Below are 20,075 nucleotides of genomic sequence, written 5' to 3'. Positions count from 1 at the left end.
TTTTTATGTACCAATTTTGTGACGACGCTATTTAACTTTTTTCCAATTTTTTTTCTCACAGAATTGCTCCAAATACCTTCCTAAGTGTCACCACCTAGATTTTAAAGGGTCGAAATCGGTAAAAATACATTTTTTTACGTACAAATTGTGTATGTATATATATTACAGCACGGCGACCTGTGGCCTGTGGGTTTCCTTAGCGACATGCAACCAACCATAATTTTTTATCCGTCTAACTTTGTGTTTAATCGGCGTGTAAATATGAATTGTTCCGAGCACTAAAATTCTACAATCTATCTATATCTATCTAGGTATATAAAAATAAATCCATATTTCCCTTAGTCGAGGCATCCCGCTTATCGCTTATCATTTAAAACAGATCCATCTATCTTTTATCTATGATATAAAACAGTTAATATATAATTTCTTAGTGCTCATTACTCACAGTGGAATCAATCGGAAGATAATTGAAAAATTTTAAAGTGATTTTTTTGATAAGTGTCTGTTTATCAGTTTAGTTTAAGCAATCACACTTAAAATTTTAAACAAACTTAAGTCACCCGCGGACGGCCGAGCCATACAATATGTATAAAGATATACAATTTGCATGTTTATTTTAATTGATAACTAATTTTCCGCTCAACTTTCTTAATTTTTTAGTAGAACTTGGTATTTTTTGAAATTGTTTGGTTGCCATCGGTTAATCGGGCAGATTAGGTTTAAGAATGCATTAAATTTCATCGGAGTGTACATAATCAAAATAATTAACCATACAAATTATAGTTGTAACTATAGAATTATATTTTAGTAACAATATATGTATATAATCATTAGAATCATTTGTAAATATTATTTTTTTTTTTTTTGAAAAGATTTTTCAAAATTAGACCTCTAAGGGGGTAAAGGGGGGTTCTTATATAGCTATATAATACACGGGCAACGTCGTGAAGGGACAGTTAGTAATAATATATATTAAAGACGTATATATCACTCTCTTATTGGCTTTTCAAAATTGACAAAACATATGAACTTATATTGATTTCTTAAATGATTTTCAATGATTTTTATAGATATTTAAACACGATTTCGAGCCCTGGTGTATAACAACTTAATATATTAAGAGGACATCACGCGGGCATTTATGGTCTACTCCCATCTTACAAACGTACAACATGCCAAATTGTATGTTGACAATAATACATTTACTCTATAATTTCTGAAATTCTCTTGTACTCTGAATTTACCTCGTTTAAAATTTGAAGGGAAGAATATTATTTAGGACATCTCGGAGGATTTTATTGATATTATTATTTTTAAGAAGTTACTATCATTTTATAATTCACAAAAAATTTACTTTTAAAAATGGTCATAACTTACTTAAAATCATTAATATCAATAAAATCCTCTTATATGCCTTAAATATTCTTACATACACATTCTTCTTCTTATTTGATAATGTGACCGAAAATTGATCTGAGGAAGAATCTTAAGCCCGGGTGACTCCTGCGTAAGAATTCGTTCCAAAATGAGGGGTGTGACTCCGGAACTTTGGCTGGTAGAGCTTTTGAAAAGCTATTTTTATTTAGAGCTCTCTTAAAATATAGGCAGCCCTTGAAGTTAGCGGTGTGGTCCCCATAGAAAAATGCACATTTAGCTGGACTATTGCAGTCATTGGTGCACTCGTTAGTATGATGTTCCTCACCACATTTTACGCAGCGGCAGACGTGGGTGCAATAGTTCTAACTTTCTAAGTGTGACATGAAGATTGGCACTTATGATGGCATAGCAGAAGACTGCGACTCTTTTTGTGTGGTTTTTCGATTATCACTTTGGTATTAAACTAGGTGATAAAGACGAATTAGATAGAAGATGTTTTGAGGTGTTGTGTATGCTTGGTGAATCAGTAACAGTTTTTATAGATTTATTATACGACGACATTGTCAGTTGGTCAAAATGGTCAAATCAGTCATATTTTATAATTTCTTAGTCATTAGTTCTGATAGATTGTTTAGTCGAGACCATACACTACGGGTGCTTTATTATAAAAATAACCAACCGACGTGACTTCGAGATGTTGTTTTGATTTTATTTGATGTTTATATTTATGTCGTATTTTGTAATTTTATATCCAGTGGCCAATGCTTTCTCATATATGCTCATTGTTCATACGAGACAATTAAAATGTAACGCAATTGTATTAATCATATATACCAAGTACAATAATTTCATAGTTTCAAAGTTTTAATACAAAAACATTGTTGACGCATTAACTTATTTTGTAAATAAAATCTAATATAAAATGACCGGGCCACCAGGCCATCTGGAAAATTCCTATTTCCAGACCAGCCACTTCGCCCCTGTGCACGAGTGTTCATGTTGAACGTTACATCCGAACTGAACTCAAGCGTTGTAAAAAAAAAAAAATGGCATTCACCGACATAATAATTATGTAAATAAATATTATTCTCTTGTTATAACAATATATTTGTTTAACTAAATAAACATCTTATTATACATTTATACGGATTAGAAGCAGAACGCTCGTATAAAAGATCGAGAAATATTATTTTATCTTATTGTATTGCTCAACGTTTACATCAATTTTAATTTTGTTTTATATTAAATCAAAATGTCGTCTTTTAATATTAATTTATTATCGATTACAATTATAGTTTTTTCAATTTTTGGTTCAGGTCATACAGAATTAAATGAAACAACTCAAGATATAGTTTTTAGTAAGGATTTCTTTTTTGCATAAAATGATTGTATTTGTTATTGTATATTGGTAAAATATTTTAGAATTAATTAAATTTGTTTTTATTTTCAGGAGCTTGCATCTGTAACAATTTTAATTAATCTTTAGTAACAAATAATAACTAAGAATATTTATAATATTAAGAGTAATATTAAAAAAATTTAAAGTTTGATGATCATGCATCAGCATCATGTACATTCTTAAAATTATGACCATTTTTCCCATTTCATTAAAACGATAAATTTCGAATCTATTTTTTATTTCCATATTAATGTCAACTTGTGGTATTTATAAGTTATTAAATCTTTTAGGAAAATATCTTCAAATTTCTCTATGTAATATTTACACTACCTAAGTAACCTTAAATCAATTTTTGATATTTTACAAATAATAAAAAATAATTTTAATTCAATATTGTAAAAGTAGTATAAAAACATAAAATATACAAACGTTGAAATGTATTCAGTTTTTAAAATATATTTATTATTAGCCATAGGTATTCGAAAAAAGTCTCCAGAAAATAATTCATCGGAACAATGTATTCTGGCTTTATTTTTTTTTTTTGTGAAATGACTGAAATGGTTTTATAAGAATAAGTACGAACCTACCGGGTCGTGATAGAATAAATTCACAAACTGAAAAATAATTGAGATATCTTATAGTTTCTGTTCTAAGATTCATTAGTTATTAATTAATAATTAGTTAATAATTATCTTAACATACAACAAATTATTGTTTGTATCATATAAGGTCTTTAAAATAATCATTAAAATATACTAGGTACCTACAGTTATTTTATACTTAAAAAATTGTATGGAACTGTCACACTTTGTTTTACCCATATCGGGTTATTTAACTAAGTATTATTTCATAAATTATTAGTAAGCTGCTTAAAACAAGCTTTAGTGACCGATGGTTGATTCATTAGAGATAAGTGAATCATTAAATTCATCAATTGTTTGTGTTACTCGAAACAAGATTTTACGATTTCAAAAAATGTCCATAGTTTTTTAACCTGATACCCGATATAGGTGTTTCAAACATTTCGCTATAATTTCTTTACCTCTTTACCTCCTTCGCCATCTAAAAATGCATATTTCATCATTCAACCGTAAAATATAATATAGGTAGTAGGTACCTAAGTACCTTTACGTGTTTATATAATGTATTATATATGTATTAAAAATTATAATATACCTATTTATAATAATCTTCAAGTTAAAATAAATATATAAGTAAATAAAAGTAAGTTCATAAATAAAATAATATAGCAGGTGATCTATAGGTAGTCTATACATGGTACACACTTTACTTTACTATAATACTGTTTGTCTATCCTAAATATACTTGCAATATACAAATATCCTATAGGCCATGGATTTTTAACCTTTTCTGGACCATGGACCCATTAGAAGTATAAAATATGATTACGGAATCCCTTCCCTCCCCACACACACAAAAAATATTTATTTAATTATCATGCTAAGACTTAACACAACATTAAATCATTGTGATTAATCACTTTTTATAATTGTTTAAAACAAGTTTTAATGTGACATTTGCTGTTTTTTGATTGGAATATATTGCCTTAAAATTTGGGACCGTATTAGACAGAGCAATTCACATATCGTTCTTAATGTCCAATCGATTTCTTGCTTTAGTTTTAATTGTGACCATTGTAGAAAACCCAGACTCACAGAACTATGTAGTAGCGAATATAATCAGAGCTCGCGGATAACCTAACCTATATTATAACGAACACCAAAATTTAATTATATTTTTTGTTTGAAAACCGGTGTGTACCATTTCTTTTGATCTCAAATCAAATAATTCATATTTAACAAGGTCTGAAATCTGAATCATTAATATTGCATTTAAGTCTACTAGAAAAGAACTGTGTGTAACCATATTTCTGCTTTCGAGTATATAAAATACAAATAATTGCCAAATACATTTTCAAGCACATCAAGATTTGCACAAATTTGCGTTTTATGGAACTGGATAAAGCAATATTATTTTTTGAAAGCTCGTGTTGGAAAGTCCGCTAAATTTTCCGGTTGAAGTCTTCTTTTCCAAACATAAATTTTATTTACAAATGCGTTTATTTTTTCGAACGCTAGGACGCGTGTCACTTCTCGTCATTAAATTGATATACTTACTTATCTTTACTATTATATATTATAAATGTACAGTTTCTACTTTAAAGGTTCATCAAATAATATTATGAATTAATTTCAAACAAATTTATTTTTGGGTTATTTAAAAAAACTCACAGCCGACCCGTGGACCCCCGAGTAACCATCTATGGATCCCCGGTTAAGAACCTATGCTATAGCCAAATCATACCCCCATCCCACCACCTCGGTATAATTGTATTCCCTTGATATATATTTCATCAGGAATAAATTATAAAAATAACCTAGGAATATCTTACAATGGTAAAATTATCCTAGGAAAATCTCACCACCAAGTAAAATTATCTGAGGGTGAGATTTGACTGAAATGCCCTCTGCATTTTATATTTCACCGGGTTCGCTGCAGTCAGTGGCTTGTGGGGACCTAACGGCTGAAGCCTGGCACCATAAATAATATTCTGATTTCTTATTTCTTATATTATCTATTTATCTTTGCCTAATACATACATTTATGATTTATTGAGAAGATTCGCACCCATCCGCCATTCAACTTTCAACGTGTTAAGGTATATATATAATTTTTTTATGGTGAACTTGAAAGTTACCTATACGCCTTTAATAAAACTATAATGTAGTTACCAATTTATGTATTATATACCTAATATATACTATACAGTAGACACACTCATGGACTTTTTACGAATAATTAAAATCAGATGATATCTTATCAGCAATAATTTGCAATGTAATATCGTTGAGAAGTAATTTATTTTATTTTTTCGTTGTTTGCTCCCAAAAGATGATTTTCTTGGGATTAAACTAGTGCCATGTACTTTACATATTATAGTATAGGTAGGTATATAATTAAAAACAAGGTTATTTTGGTCAAATAACAATATTTTATAATATTAAAATAGATACAAAGGACTATGCACTCATATGAATTTGATCATTTTTCATGTGAAGCATAACTCGAACGACAAAAAATAAAATAAATGTACATAGAATATACACAGAATATACGGCCAATCATCAGATTATATTAATAACATAAAATTACAAAATATTTTAAGTTGTATATTCTACTTATATGAGAAGAAAACATACACAATTATTTTTAGTACAATATAAAAAATGTATCTTTATTTGCATGAATAAAATAGGCTTTTTCTTACATTTAAATATGAAAATAATTTTATAGATAAGATAATAAATAAATATTTATATATTCAGGATCCTGATTGTACAGATTCAGTACCACCAATGTAATGGACAGTAGGAAAAGTGGGAGGTAATTACTTCTATTAATTTGTTGGACGTCATCAGTATGCATCTCACAAAGATTAAAAAAGGATACAGAAAAAGTAAAATTGGTATCTCCCAATATTCAAGATTTACGCAACTACTAGGGAGCATGGACAACCGATCTTAAATGATGATATTATATCATCAATAATAATTAAGTATAATTTGAGGGTTTTTAGGAACTCAAAAAACTTCAGCAAATAAATTCAATGTTAATTTAATTATAAAAATAAATAAATAAAATAACATTTCATGAGTAATAATATTCTTTTTTTATTGAAAAAAAAAACAATTCTTCATAATTGTTAACATTTTTTTAAGGATTATACCAAAGTGGATCTTGCTGCAAAAAAAATATATTTTTATGAAAAAACATAGTAAACGGAAATTAAAAACATTAAACTTACTTCTTGAGTTTTGGCTTTAACTTTTCTTTCAATAAGTTGTTGTAGTGCTTCTGATCGCACTGATAATGTGTCTACTTTTTCTAAAATCTGTTGGTAAGGGGATAGAGGTTGTGTTCCCATTACAACATGCCCTAGTTTAGAATCTATTTTCGCATCCAACCTAGCATTCCTGATTAGGTTAACAATCCAGCATTCGGCCTCCTCTGGGTTCATATTAAGTTTCTCGGCTAACATACTACAAAATAATAAAAGGATTTAAATGTTATGAAATTATAAATACAGAATATACATACCCAATACTAATGCACTGATGTATACGACAAAAAGTTTCAAAAATCATCAAACGAGCATTTTCTACAAAATCATCAAGGCAAGCAGTCAAGAAGAAATCATTAAAAAGAACATTCTGGCATTCATGTAATTTGTCTCTGGCTCCTTCAAAATCAAAGTTAACGTAGAGATTTTCTAGTAGTTCAGTTATAGGATCACGGTAGGTATATGATTCCTAAATACAGTATTAGTATTAATAAATATTTAATGTCTATAGTAATAAACAGTTCATTTAAACGTTTAATGTTATGAAATTACAATGTTTTTTAAAAAATGAAAATGAAATTTTGAAATGCTGTTAAACTCACTTGTTGAATAACCTTAACAAGATCCTTCATAGCTGCTCTTCTTGAACGATTGATGATTACTGCGGTAGCCAAGTAACGAAGAATGTGTGGGCACATGGTTTGAATAGCATTTAAATAGCTGGTAACAAAATAATTTGTTTATACATACTATTATTTATTATTGCTACTATTATTCACAGTATATTACTTTGGCCTGTACAGAAACATGTCAATAATAAGGTCACGTCCCTTAACATGATTGAAAAACACAAATAGACTCCAGTGAATTAACCATGTCCGTTGTTGTAGTAAATGCAATGGAGAACCATTTGTATTGGAATCAATGTACTCTCGTAGTTTGTTTAAATCTTCAAGAGCAGTTTCCCAGTTTTGAATAAGAATTTCAGATGCTAACTTTCCCCAAAGAACATTCAAGTAGTTCTAAACAAGAATTCAAATACTATAAATAGATTACAATGAATACAATAAGAATTTTACAAATTGATGATTTACCTTATCAGAAGGCGACATAACTAATAAATAAAAGTATAAGTGACTTGTTGTACCAGCGTAATTTCCGCAATCGTAATGATACTTCGCGAATTTGTACATACTTTCCATCATTTCTACTTTAAACTAAATTAACAAAAAATTAAATAGTTGAATTAGAGACTTTTTATGCATTTTACATGATTTTATTTTATTTATCTTAATGGCACTTTCAGATTTTTTCCACTACAATGAGAGTGGTATATAGTTTTATACCACAATTATTATCTCAAATAGTGTTCCAAAATATTTTATGTACTTATGAGCACAATAAACCAAAAATGTTTTCTATTAACTAAGTTTCGTTTTAGACTAAATGGGCTTAAGATTTTAAATGATCACCTTGTATATTAGCAGTATATTTTTATAATAAGGTGATTTATTTTAAATTAGAAAACTCTGGGAAGTGTAAGGTATTAACCTCCCCTCACTTCCCGACCAAAGAAATTTTAGTGCATTTGATATTGTGGAAGTCCCAATAACTCTAGTGTCCATTAATGTAAAAAAATGCAAAAAAGTCTTAATTCTTGGCATCAAAATTCTGATTTTAAGATAGTTGCGATAGCCAGGAAGTTCCATTTATATGGCATATATTAAATCTATATGCATTACTAAACAATCTACATAAATTTAAGATTTTTTACTTCAATCAAATTAAAATTATTTCATTATTTTCAGAAATACATTTTACTTTACTCATATCATTGTATAATTCATTCAATGGTACTTAACTCATTAAAAAAGGCAAATTAAAAAAAAAACCTCAGTTTAATAGAATCTAATACCGCAACAAATCAAATTTCCAAGAATTGGAATTAAAAATAAAATCAATAATTATTTTTCTAGAATAGGAATAACACATACGTTGAATTCATTGGTCAAATAGGTTGACAATGTTTTAGGATCCCTCATAGTTTCCATATTTTTCATGACTTTATCATCTTTGAGTAAATTCATCACAACATCAACTTCACTTTGAAATTGATTAAGCTGCGATACAATTTGATCTCTTCTCGTTTTCATTTCCTAATATCATAATGTTTCAATAAAATTCAATTTTTCATATAGTTTCTCTCAGTAATTAAAGTGGATACATACCTCTGGTACTTCTTTTTCAGGATTCAACTGTTTGTAAATCTCAATTACATAATCCATCATGTTTGTTTTATTAAGAATGTCCAATTTAGCTTGCAAAATTTCATTCTCGTTGTAGATCTAAACAGACATTTTGGGGTCAGTAAAATATTGTACAAGAATTATTTCTGTTTGACGTACACGCACATACTATGAGAGACAATTTGGTTTGTACGACCAAAAATTCACCAAAACGCAATTCTATTGTGTACGGTACTCAAATGGTTCAAGTTTCCCACCGGGTCGAGACTTGAAAAATAGAAAACCTCTTACCTTTTTCGCCCACAAGAACTCCAGTAGCGGGGCGACCAAATGCCGGTCCAGGTATTTGGTCATCTTACTCGTCAAATCGAATTTAGCCATGTTTGTATATGACGACTACTATGAATGTAGGATAAATAAATAACGCAGCGAGTAGTGACTATTTTCCGATGGTGGAGACAAAACCTAAACAATTAAGGACGTATAAAGACGCCGCTACAGAAGGTAAGCTTCGAATAGCCGTGTAGTACTATAGCAGTATAGCACTATAGCGTATGGCTTTCTTTAATTTAATTCGTGGTTCAAATGTTCAATCCAACTCGGACCATGATAAAATATAATATGGTCTGGTGAAAATCTTTATCATCACTCGGCCCAAAGAGAATAAAGAAATGGAAGCGCCTTGTTATCACTATATCAGCATTGCAGATACGCCTATAATTGTCCAGTGTTGCCAGGTCTGATTTTCACGAGTCTATAATCCCTGGACATCGATTTCATTTGTTTTATCGCCAAATACCTAAAATAATAATAATAATAAGAATATGAAGTATTTCCGGAAAGAATACGTCATTGTCTAACACTGACGAGACTGCTAAAGTTAACAATCGTCTAGTGGTATGGGTGTCACACTGTCACGTATACATACAGTCGTCATGAGCATAGACTTCTTTAAGTCTATGGTCATGAGACATGAGTACTAAAAGTACATAACTATTGAATATTGTAATCTGTAAGACCACAGAAATATAGAATCATAGGTTTAGTAGGTTACATTTATTAAATTATCTATTAAAAAACATGACATTTTTTAGTATTTGACATTTGTACTCATTTGGCTTCACTAAGTACACTACATACACATTTTTTTTTTCCATAGTCAAATCATTCCAGTGATTTCAATTTCTAAATTTGACGTTTGTTCCAATGCTGTATATTTGTTCAAAAAATAAAAATTTTCCAATGAACAATTTTAGATATTCTGAGAGGAGCGGTAAATGTATTAATTTTACAATGATATGTGTTTTTTTTTATTTATTTGTGCCAGATATCATCTTTTGAGGCAGTAAAAATGCTTCGATTTTCTTCAACAGCATCATTTCTGGAAGAAAAGAGAATCTATAGTTGGTACTTTGTGAGGTCAAAAGTAAAAAATACAATAGTTTTCAAAAGCGGTAGGTAAAACTTGAGATTTTAGTGACTAAAAAAAAATAACCGTATACAAATTACATTTTCAGTTTTCACTAAATGTTTATATATGTAATTTTTATGTACCATAACATTTTCGAAATATTGCAACCTTTTCTGAGCTATTTATGCGCATAAAAAAGAAAAATTCTAGTTTTATTGGTTTTTTTAAAATTATTATCGTTACAAAATTTTTCGTTCGATCAATAAACTTGTAAATGTAAAACAAGATGCCTCGTAAGTTGTCGTTAAATTTAAAAAAAGGATGAGAGTTTATGTTTAGAATTTTGACAAAATTCATAAAAAACAGGACTACAGGAGTTAGAAATTCGTAAAAAAAATTTTTTTTATGTCTAAGATTTGAAAGTTTAAAACAAGGATTTAATAGAAGATTCCCCTTAAGTTTCCTACATTTAACAAGAAAAAAAGTTTACCATTACCGAAAAGTCAATTCATTTTTTACGATCGTTTGAAATTGACATTTGATATTCATTCGTAAATAAAACAAATTCTCATACAACGTTTTTCTTATTTTGTTATTATTCAAAAAAAAAAATAATAAGCGTAGTTACTCAATTCATCAAATGTTTATTTTATCACTTTCTTCGCATAATAAAACTTCATAATATTTTGACGTTCGGGCTTTGGAAGTTAGAAATTTTGCGTTCATTATGCATGAGCGCAATGCTGCGTTTATCACGTCTTTTACGATTCTTTTGATTTTTTCTTGAAACTTCGTATATTAATGAGTGAAAAACGATGGTGCAGTCAGAATGCCCATAAACTACGATATAACCTACCCTTTGAATTGTGACCTACTTTAGGTGGTGTTGCATAGCAAGTCGAGGGATATTTTCGATTTGCGGAGCGAAGCGACGGCGCCGAGGAGAGCAGCGACGAGTGCCGCTTGGTAACTGTGTAATCACTATAGCGTTGTGAGTATGCGTAAAATACACAACATTTCAAATTTCCAAGACTGACTACTTCGAAACTAAGACCGAAAAATAAATTCTGACAGCAGCAGCGTTCTTAACTCATTAATATACGCTAGTTTCAAGAAAAAAAATTAAAAGAATCATAAAAGACGTGATAAACGCAGCGTTGCGCTCATGCGTCAAAAACGCAAAATCGCTTACTTCTAAAGCACATAACTTGGAAACTAAGTCCGACCGACAAATTCTGATTGCACCATCGCTCTTAAATGATTAATATAAGTAGGTTAGTTCCAAAAAAAATCGAAAATTTTGGGTGGGGCGGTAAAGTGCATTTGTTCCATTTAATATAAGGTTCCTCATAAATAGTTCATACTGTAAACAAAAATTCTAAAAAACACAACTCACAGTTTTTTTTTATATACATTTTAAGTTCAAATGTTGACAAAAATACACATTAAAACCAAAAATAACGGTTTTAATTATTTTGTTGTAATTTAAAAATATTATTTGTCGGTAAATGAAACTTGTATAGTATACTATTGTATTTTATAAGCACAATGACATTTTTTAGTAATATTATGGGCTGACAGACCGTCTTTGCTCAGAATCGTTATTCGTATACAATAATTTTATATTTTATATAAATGAGTTCAAATTTAACTCATCCATTTCAGTGTCTCTGTAGAAACTTAATGTAGGGCAGAACATTACCGCATTAACCGCTTTTTCCAATTATCTTTTCACAATTTCACATATTAATATGAACGTTTATTTCCATAGACCTATTAACTAGTCTATGTTTATTTCATAATTTACTTGTTGTACAACACATTTAGACCAAATGTTCATTCGTACCACAGACGTGGTCAAGTTGGATCATAACGTCCTTAACCATGGTGGAGCAAATCCAAATTCACTTTGGTTCTCAACATGTTCCTTATCATAAATACAATGATAACGTTACCCCATCAAATTTCAATTATCAATCATCATTCATCATTAAAGGAATTCTTCTATCGAGTGCCGGGACCTTTAAGAAATATGTCGAAGAACAAATTAAACTTGACTCTTCCTCCTGGTGTGGCTGACAACCAGCAGCCTGTGTCACCATCTGCACCATTATCGGCAGCATCAGACGCAGGGTAAGTAGACCATAAAGACAAAAATTGCTTGTTGAGACTAGTTGGTTTCGTTAACATAATTTTTGTGTACATTATAGATGTGACAAGTTAAGCGTAGCAAGTCTACAAGAACAATTAGACAGAGTTGGAATGGATGACGAACAACGGAAACGAATGGAATTATTTTTATGTCAAAAAGAAAAAATTGGGGGTGAGCTTAGTGATGCAGACTTTGAGAAAATGAAAGATGGTGAACTAGGTGCTGGCAATGGTGGAGTAGTCATGAAAGTCAAACATAAGTCTAGCGGACTCATCATGGCCAGAAAAGTAATAGAACTTTCCAAACTCAATTGATATCCTAATGTATACAATTATTTTTTTATAATGTATAGTGTTGTAGACAAAATTATATAATACATAGCCAAGGGTATTATATAATTTCTATGATTTTTGACACCTCACTTTAATTTATATAAATATTAATACCTTGTTTGTAGCTCATACACTTAGAAGTAAAGCCTGCAATAAAAAAACAAATCATTCGGGAACTTAAAATTTTGCATGAATGTAACCATGCACACATAGTTGGTTTTTATGGAGCATTTTACAGGTAATTATCTTAATGTTAAGGATTAATGAAAACAATAGCTTATTGTATTTACATAATTACCATATGGTTATAGTGATGGCGAAATTAGTATTTGTATGGAATACATGGATGGTGGTTCCCTTGATCTCATATTGCAAAAGACTAGAATACCTGAGCCAATGCTTGGAACTATTACTGCTGCTGTACGTCCACACCGATAGTTTTTAGATATGGACAAAATAATTTATTAGCCACATTTTTTTTATTTCTTTAGGTTGTCAAAGGTCTGATTTATCTACGAGAACAACATTCCATTATTCACAGAGATGTCAAACCCAGTAACATTTTGGTAAACAGTGCAGGGGAAATTAAGATATGTGATTTTGGTGTGTCCGGACAATTAATAGATTCAATGGCTAACTCTTTTGTCGGTACTAGATCATATATGTCTGTAAGTAATAAAAAAAAAAAACCTTAATAAAATTTTACTTTACATTTTTATAACTTATTTTATTGAACTTAATTTTTAAGCCTGAACGACTACAAGGTACACAATATACATTACAAAGTGATATATGGTCCTTGGGGTTATCTTTGGTTGAAATGGCCATTGGAATGTACCCCATACCCGCACCTGATGCTAAAACTCTAGCGTCGATATTTGGCCCTAGATCTCAGGCGACTGAAACAATAGAAAACATAGAAGGAGATGTTTTCGGTAAGGCAGTTTTAAATATAACTAACATATTTGTAATATATTGAGAAATTGAAAATTGAAATGAATCTTCATTCGGCGATTTAAAATTATTTTTTTATTGTTTATAAAATACTTAAAATATTTTAAAATTTAAATATTAACTTGTTTTAACTGAGAGTTCAATTGACTTTTATAGTTTTCTTAATTTTTCAATATAATTTTATTTTAGCAAACGGAAATGGACCTAGACCAATGGCCATTTTTGAACTCCTTGATTACATTGTTAATGAACCACCTCCAACATTACCAGCTGGTATATTCTCTGATGCCTTCAAAGATTTTGTAGATAGATGCTTAAAGAAAAATCCCAATGAGAGAGGAGATTTCAAAATGCTTATGGTAAGATATAATTATAAATTATTACTTAATATTAATATCTGTTCTAATGACTGGGTTTGGATTTAGAAGCAAAATCATGTTTTGAAAATTCCTTGAATTTAATTACGTTTCATACCATTTTTATTATACTCAATTTATGCTTCAACATTAGGCAATATGTATCCTTAAACAATTTTGTTATTTGTTTTTAGTTTGAAAAATTGTATAGTCAAATTAAATTTTATTTTTATTTTTTCTATATTATAATTATCATGTCATCTGCATCAGCAGAAAATAAAATTGTATTTTAATTATCATAGGTACTTGACTAAAAATGGTTTAGCTTCAAAAGTATTAAATTTACCTTGTATTAGATTTTTCCAGTTGAAAAATATCAAAGCTACACTCACATATTTTTTATATGTGTTTAAAGTTAAACAAAATTCATCAAAATTGATATACTGCATTGTATGTACATAGTATGCATTACAATTTGAATTATTAAAGTTTTTGAATAAAATTATAAAGGTTAGTACAATTAACAGTATGATAGATAGGCTACATACAATTTATCAAGCTTGTAAAATTTATTGATTATCCAAATAAAATGTATTACTAGTCATAATTTTAACATTAGAAAGTGTAATGCTTAATTATTTTTTTTATGGCTGCCAAAAAGTAATGATTATTAGGTATATAATTATGTATGAATTAAAGCTTCGAGACATGACCAATACAACATTGACACATATTGTCTGATAATGATAGTAATTTCTATATTTGTACTTAACAATAAAGCCAATAACACTTAAATTAGGTAGAAAACAATGTATCAATGTGTTGATATAATATTTTCATATTTTATAGGATCATCAATGGATAAAGAAAGCGGAAAGTGAACCAGTTGACATTGCTGGATGGGTTTGCAAGATAAAAGGTTTAACTCCAACTACTCCGACCAGAATGGCTTCGAATTCAGCCTCATGAGTCTGCTCACTGCTCCTAATACAAAGGCTCACTGCTGTGGACTCCTATTTAGACAGAAATGTCTAAAGGTGTGCCCCTCCCAAGCTTAATATAATATAATTGCTTTTGCCAAGAAATTGTTTTGATCGTATTTATATAGCCTTTGATAGGGTGGTAATTATATATCATATAATAATTATTAATTAGGAAATTAAATGTAATTTTAAAATATATTATAGGGATAATTAATAACTAATAATCCCAAGGGTGTTTTTTTTATAAACTTTTCTACGTGTATTGTGTGTTGAAAGCATTTATTTCCATTTCTATTGTTATATTCTATTGGTTTGTTGTATTTTTTAACTTTATAGCCTACTTGCCTTCCTATTTTCACATGCTTAAGTTGGTTAAGGATAGGCATAATATGCATTATTATCTTGGAGTTGAAACGCACCAAGCTTAAAATATTAGTTGTATAAGTATTGAACAAATTAATAATTATAGTCTATTAAATCAAATTAATAAGTTTTTTTTTTTAAATTAATCTGTGTGGTCTATTTTGCTTTTAATTCTAACATTTCCAACATTATTAATTCAGTGATTTTTTGTAAGTTTTTTTTACTGTTATGTAGATGATTAGCTTTAACATTTGTATTGTATTTTATTTGCTAAATTTAATTTTCCAATGTAAATACATTTATTTATTTTAAGTTCATAAGTTGTTCCTGCTACTTCAGAGTGCACCCTTTTTAACCCACTTTTTTCTTCATTTTACCATGATCCATTCATTAAAGTACCAGTGTAGGTTTATGCAATTGCTTTTAGTAAATATTTGGGAATTTTATTTTTTAATTGTTTACCTGTATGTTCATTGTTTGTTTATATTATGATGTTACTTTATTTATTTAAATGTAATAGTTAACATAGACTAGTACTTAAAAATGTAAATTAATCAAAATTACATTGAATGTCTTGGCATATCATTAGGCCAATGGGAGCCGTAGTAGCAGGAGCAGTAAACTATTTATTACTATACTATAATATTTAATGACAAAATATGTGGATGAAAACCATATGTCATATGTTTTATTCCTAAATATAATTATTACTATTATTCATACTATATAATGTATCATAGAAAAATTTTAAATATTTTTTTTTAATTTAAATTAATAAAAAAATTATAAGTATTCAGTGGAAGTATTTAGTAGCTTAATACCTATACCCGGGAATTTTTCATTGCCTCCTTCATGTGTAACATGTTATAGTTTTTATTCTATTCCATCAAAAAAATGTCTTTAATAATAGCTGTAAGAATTATCCTTCTATTTTTGTGTAGACCTTGAATAATATTTTTGTACTTAAAAATAACATAATTAGTAACTAAAAAAATTATAGCATTAATATCCTTGATAATATTATTTAGTGGTGTATGTATGGAAAAAAATCAAGGTTTAAGAGTGTGTCTAATTTATATCCGTATCAAAATCGTATGTATAAAATAAGTACAGATTTCTTTTATTTATAACATTATCGTTATGACTGGATATAAATGTGTAATGAATAATCCTTGTGTAAAATGTATTCAATGAAGTACATTTGATACCAATTAACTATTCTAAACCTTGACGATTTATTTGCAATAGCATACACAAAATTTAAAAATCTAAGGAGAAGTGAAATTTATATCACATAAGAAAAAATTTTAGTCTTCACAACTTCACATTCAACATAATGTGATCAATGACAACAGATTCAACATATTTACATATCCCAATTTATATTTAAATATATTTTTATTAAATAATTTCTGAACATTATAAGTTTAATTAATTATTGTCCTAAACTATACTTTTTAAAATTGACCTAATTATTTTGTATTTTTATTACACAAGTCACTTTATATAATATTTTCTTTTTTTTCTTTCATAATAGTGGTTTTTGCCTTATTTTATATTTATCAACATCTATATTGCTTTTTTATATTTAAAACTATTATTTTCATAAAACAAACGATACCAGTGGAAGGGTGTAGATATAAATTTCCTTTGGGAGCGGTTTAAAATAAGAATCACGATTAAAGATAAGTCAGTCGCGGTAGAAACTATGGGAACATAAAAAGAGAGGTTTGAAAATTAATTTTATCTAATGTAGGTACATTTAGTTTTAAACGGTATGAGGGAGTTTAACCCCCCCCCCCCTACATAAGACCATGTATCAGTGTATATAATATTTATAGCATAGTAGACTATAATTCCATAATATGGTTTTTTCTCTGTGAGTGAGTTGCCCTACCTACTATCAAATTAAATTTAGTAAGAATAATTAAAATAAACATACTTACATTTTTATGTTTCAAAGTGTTTGCAAGATCAGTTTTCTTCATATGGTTAGCCCCTTAAAAATATAATAAATAACTATAATTAAAAATTTTTAGTAGATTTAAATGTGACAAGTTGGTTATTTCATTTGAATTGTTTTCAATAGAAACTCTTTAGCTTAAATGTATATTATAAGGTAATGCTCATTGTAAACATGGCCAACCATGGCTGTATTTATTTATGGGCAGTAGGAACAGTAAATAAAATAATACCTAAAAAAACCAATTTTTCAAAGGTGCAACTACTATAAAATAATATTTAACATTTGATGTTGAATTATTGAAATCGACATTGATGATACGATCATATGACTACTGAGATAAATTCTTGATTAGTGTTATTTTAAAGCTATAAAAATAAACTATTAAAACTAAACTAAACTATAAAAATTAAATCAAAGTTAAATTTATTTTTGTTAATTACCAGAAATGGGTCAAAAATAACCATTTCTATAAAACATTTGTAATGTCCTAAAACATAAAAAGCCGAACCATTAAAAGAAAGGTGGATAAGTCTTTTTGTATTACAATTTACAACAAAATATCAAAAATCAATTCGTTGAATTACCGATGAAAATCCAATATAGTACAAATTTAAAATTCTAACCCTCATAAAAATTAATCTTATATTCAGAAAAATTGTTTGTTAAAGGTAGAATATTTGTGTGGAATTTTCTATTAAAATTTATAAACTTAGCTAAGGACAGAAAAACTTTTACAAATTTCTAACTGAAAAGTAATTGGAAATGTTCGATATTTTGATAAATGTTATCAATATTAAAACTTTAAATTATAAAAAAATAAAAATATTCGTGAGAATGAATCCTATATTTTTAAATTTCAAATTAAATAAACTTACGAAGAACCATGTGTAATGATATGCTCACACATCATTGTAACAATTATTTAAAATGTAACAAACAAATAAATAACTGCCAGACTGTCACACGTAGAAATCGGAAATCTCCAGACCCCAATAAATCATTGTCACAGACAAAATAGTCTAATTATATCATACGATCAGGGATTAAGAAATCGACACGTACCTATGTTTGCTATTGTAGAGCTTAGGACTTGTGGCTTTCTTACATGCCGCCGGAGAAAAGGTATGGTAATAAAGGTCCTTGTCACAGAAGAGAAATCGGATGTACAAAACAACCTTTTGATGAAGCCGCCTATCACTCTCTGGTCGGCACAACCGGATCGTCCCTTCGGTAGTGCATGAGCACCTCTCTCCAATTCAACAACCTCTCACGCGTGCAGGCGCACCACCAAACAGATTAACAACCTCTCTATACCGAATTCTACGAGCGACATCTGGACTCCTTTTGATGATCAATAATCAGTGTGTTTCTTTATTTTTATTCGAGTATTTTAAATAATTAATTTGTGTCACCTAAAACTCCTACTGCATAACCCAGAGACAGCTGCGAGTCATATTATAATAATAAGACATATTGGTAAGACATATTATAATATAAAATATAGTATTATTGACTGCATTATATTAAATTATATGCGTATACCATTTACATTTATATCGTACAGTATATTTGATCAAATTCTCGAATACACGACCTCGAGAGCCCTCCGACGATCAGGAGGAAGGTAATAGCGCAAATTGAGATCATTTTAAATATTAGTATCGGTAGGCGTCGTATTAATATTCACGGTGATTCTTATCTTATTTTAATCTTTTATAATTTTCGTTTATTCTATTTTTGCGTTATTACACTTGATTCTATTGCATTCAATTTTCAAGCTATCTTACTAAGTAAATAAAAAAGTTTTTATCAAGAATAATTTTAAAAAATTCGAAAAATTCGAAAAATGTATCAGGGCTATAAATAGAGTCAACATATCTCATGTGTTACCATATATGAAAAATGCCAATATAATTATTTATAACGGTTATCCGTTAATAAATCAAGCCAAAAAATTGGATTTGCGTAAAAAATACCTTTCTTTTGTTTTCTTAGAAGCTTTCGAAAACTACAAGGAATTTTCGGTTTCTCAAACCAAACTTCTAAAGACTACCAAATAGATTCACATTTCTATCAGAAAAGATGCTTTTTTACAACCCTAAATGTTGATGACAGATTGAAACACATGAAACACATGGTTGTAAATACAGAACATTCATTCAATACGTTCAGAATCTAAAAATGTCCAAAAAAAATCGTTTGAATAGTATTTATAGTTGAAAGTTTGAAACACATATAGCTTGTAGCTTGGAAAGCATCACGCCAAAGTATCACAATAAAAATACTGAAATGACCTAGTATATGTTGACTGGATCTTTTTTTTATTAAATTTTTGTTTTTTAGAACTTCCAGTATACAACTATTATTGTTCGACAATTATTACAATATATATATATATATATAAATATATAATGTAGATAAGGTTTACAATAGGTAGTAACTTATTATAACATAATTTAGATAATTAGGTAATTAGATAAGAATATAAAATGAATTGATACAATATATTATGGTGGACGTATAACGCTATATGGAATTACAAATTACCTTTATTTTTAATAAAACCGTTAGGAGAGACAGGAGGGGTTTTATGATTGCAGTGAATTCGGTAATAAAAGATGTAAAAAAAGTTTCTATATTAGGAGATAAGTGGGAATGGTTATGATTGGAGTAA

The 20,075-nt window shown here is 28.7% G+C and overlaps 2 protein-coding genes across 2 annotated transcripts; one reads left to right on the top strand and one right to left on the bottom strand.

Annotated features, from left to right (window-relative positions):
- Window positions 1-6,188: 6,188 nt before the first annotated feature.
- On the bottom strand, window positions 6,189-9,485 carry LOC111036268 (eukaryotic translation initiation factor 3 subunit E-like). Its single transcript, XM_022318251.1, has 9 exons — window positions 9,176-9,485; window positions 8,867-8,983; window positions 8,633-8,794; window positions 7,733-7,855; window positions 7,428-7,660; window positions 7,241-7,358; window positions 6,896-7,107; window positions 6,603-6,837; window positions 6,189-6,538 (listed from the first exon to the last, which is right to left on the bottom strand). The coding sequence occupies exons 1-9, from the start codon at window positions 9,263-9,265 to the stop codon at window positions 6,512-6,514; spliced, it is 1,317 nt and encodes a 438-aa protein (XP_022173943.1). The 5' UTR covers window positions 9,266-9,485; the 3' UTR covers window positions 6,189-6,511.
- Window positions 9,486-12,201: 2,716 nt separating this feature from the next.
- LOC111036270 (dual specificity mitogen-activated protein kinase kinase dSOR1) lies at window positions 12,202-15,398 on the top strand. The gene is made up of 8 exons (XM_022318254.1): window positions 12,202-12,428; window positions 12,506-12,734; window positions 12,905-13,017; window positions 13,091-13,199; window positions 13,271-13,447; window positions 13,528-13,714; window positions 13,923-14,092; window positions 14,939-15,398. The coding sequence occupies exons 1-8, from the start codon at window positions 12,217-12,219 to the stop codon at window positions 15,056-15,058; spliced, it is 1,317 nt and encodes a 438-aa protein (XP_022173946.1). The 5' UTR covers window positions 12,202-12,216; the 3' UTR covers window positions 15,059-15,398.
- The last annotated feature ends 4,677 nt before the right edge of the window (window positions 15,399-20,075 follow it).

This window comes from Myzus persicae, unplaced genomic scaffold, assembly GCF_001856785.1.
Source record: "Myzus persicae strain clone G006 unplaced genomic scaffold, MPER_G0061.0, whole genome shotgun sequence".
Taxonomy (NCBI): domain Eukaryota; kingdom Metazoa; phylum Arthropoda; class Insecta; order Hemiptera; family Aphididae; genus Myzus; species Myzus persicae.
The sequence above is the reverse complement of the archived record's forward strand: the minus strand, read 5'-3'. Positions and strand labels throughout refer to the sequence as shown.

Bases quoted from the DNA above. Each gene is read 5' to 3' on its own strand.
- LOC111036268 (XM_022318251.1), bottom strand. From the start codon at position 9,265: ATGGCTAAATTCGATTTGACGAGTAAGATGACCAAATACCTGGACCGG. The intron at 7,359-7,427 runs GTAATATACTGT...TTTTGTTACCAG, and splicing joins ATGTTTCTGTACAGGCCAAA to CTATTTAAATGCTATTCAAA. The intron at 7,108-7,240 runs GTGAGTTTAACA...TACTGTATTTAG, and splicing joins TTGTTAAGGTTATTCAACAA to GAATCATATACCTACCGTGA.
- LOC111036270 (XM_022318254.1), top strand. From the start codon at position 12,217: ATGTTCCTTATCATAAATACAATGATAACGTTACCCCATCAAATTTCA. The intron at 12,429-12,505 runs GTAAGTAGACCA...TGTACATTATAG, and splicing joins TCGGCAGCATCAGACGCAGG to ATGTGACAAGTTAAGCGTAG. The intron at 14,093-14,938 runs GTAAGATATAAT...CATATTTTATAG, and splicing joins GAGATTTCAAAATGCTTATG to GATCATCAATGGATAAAGAA.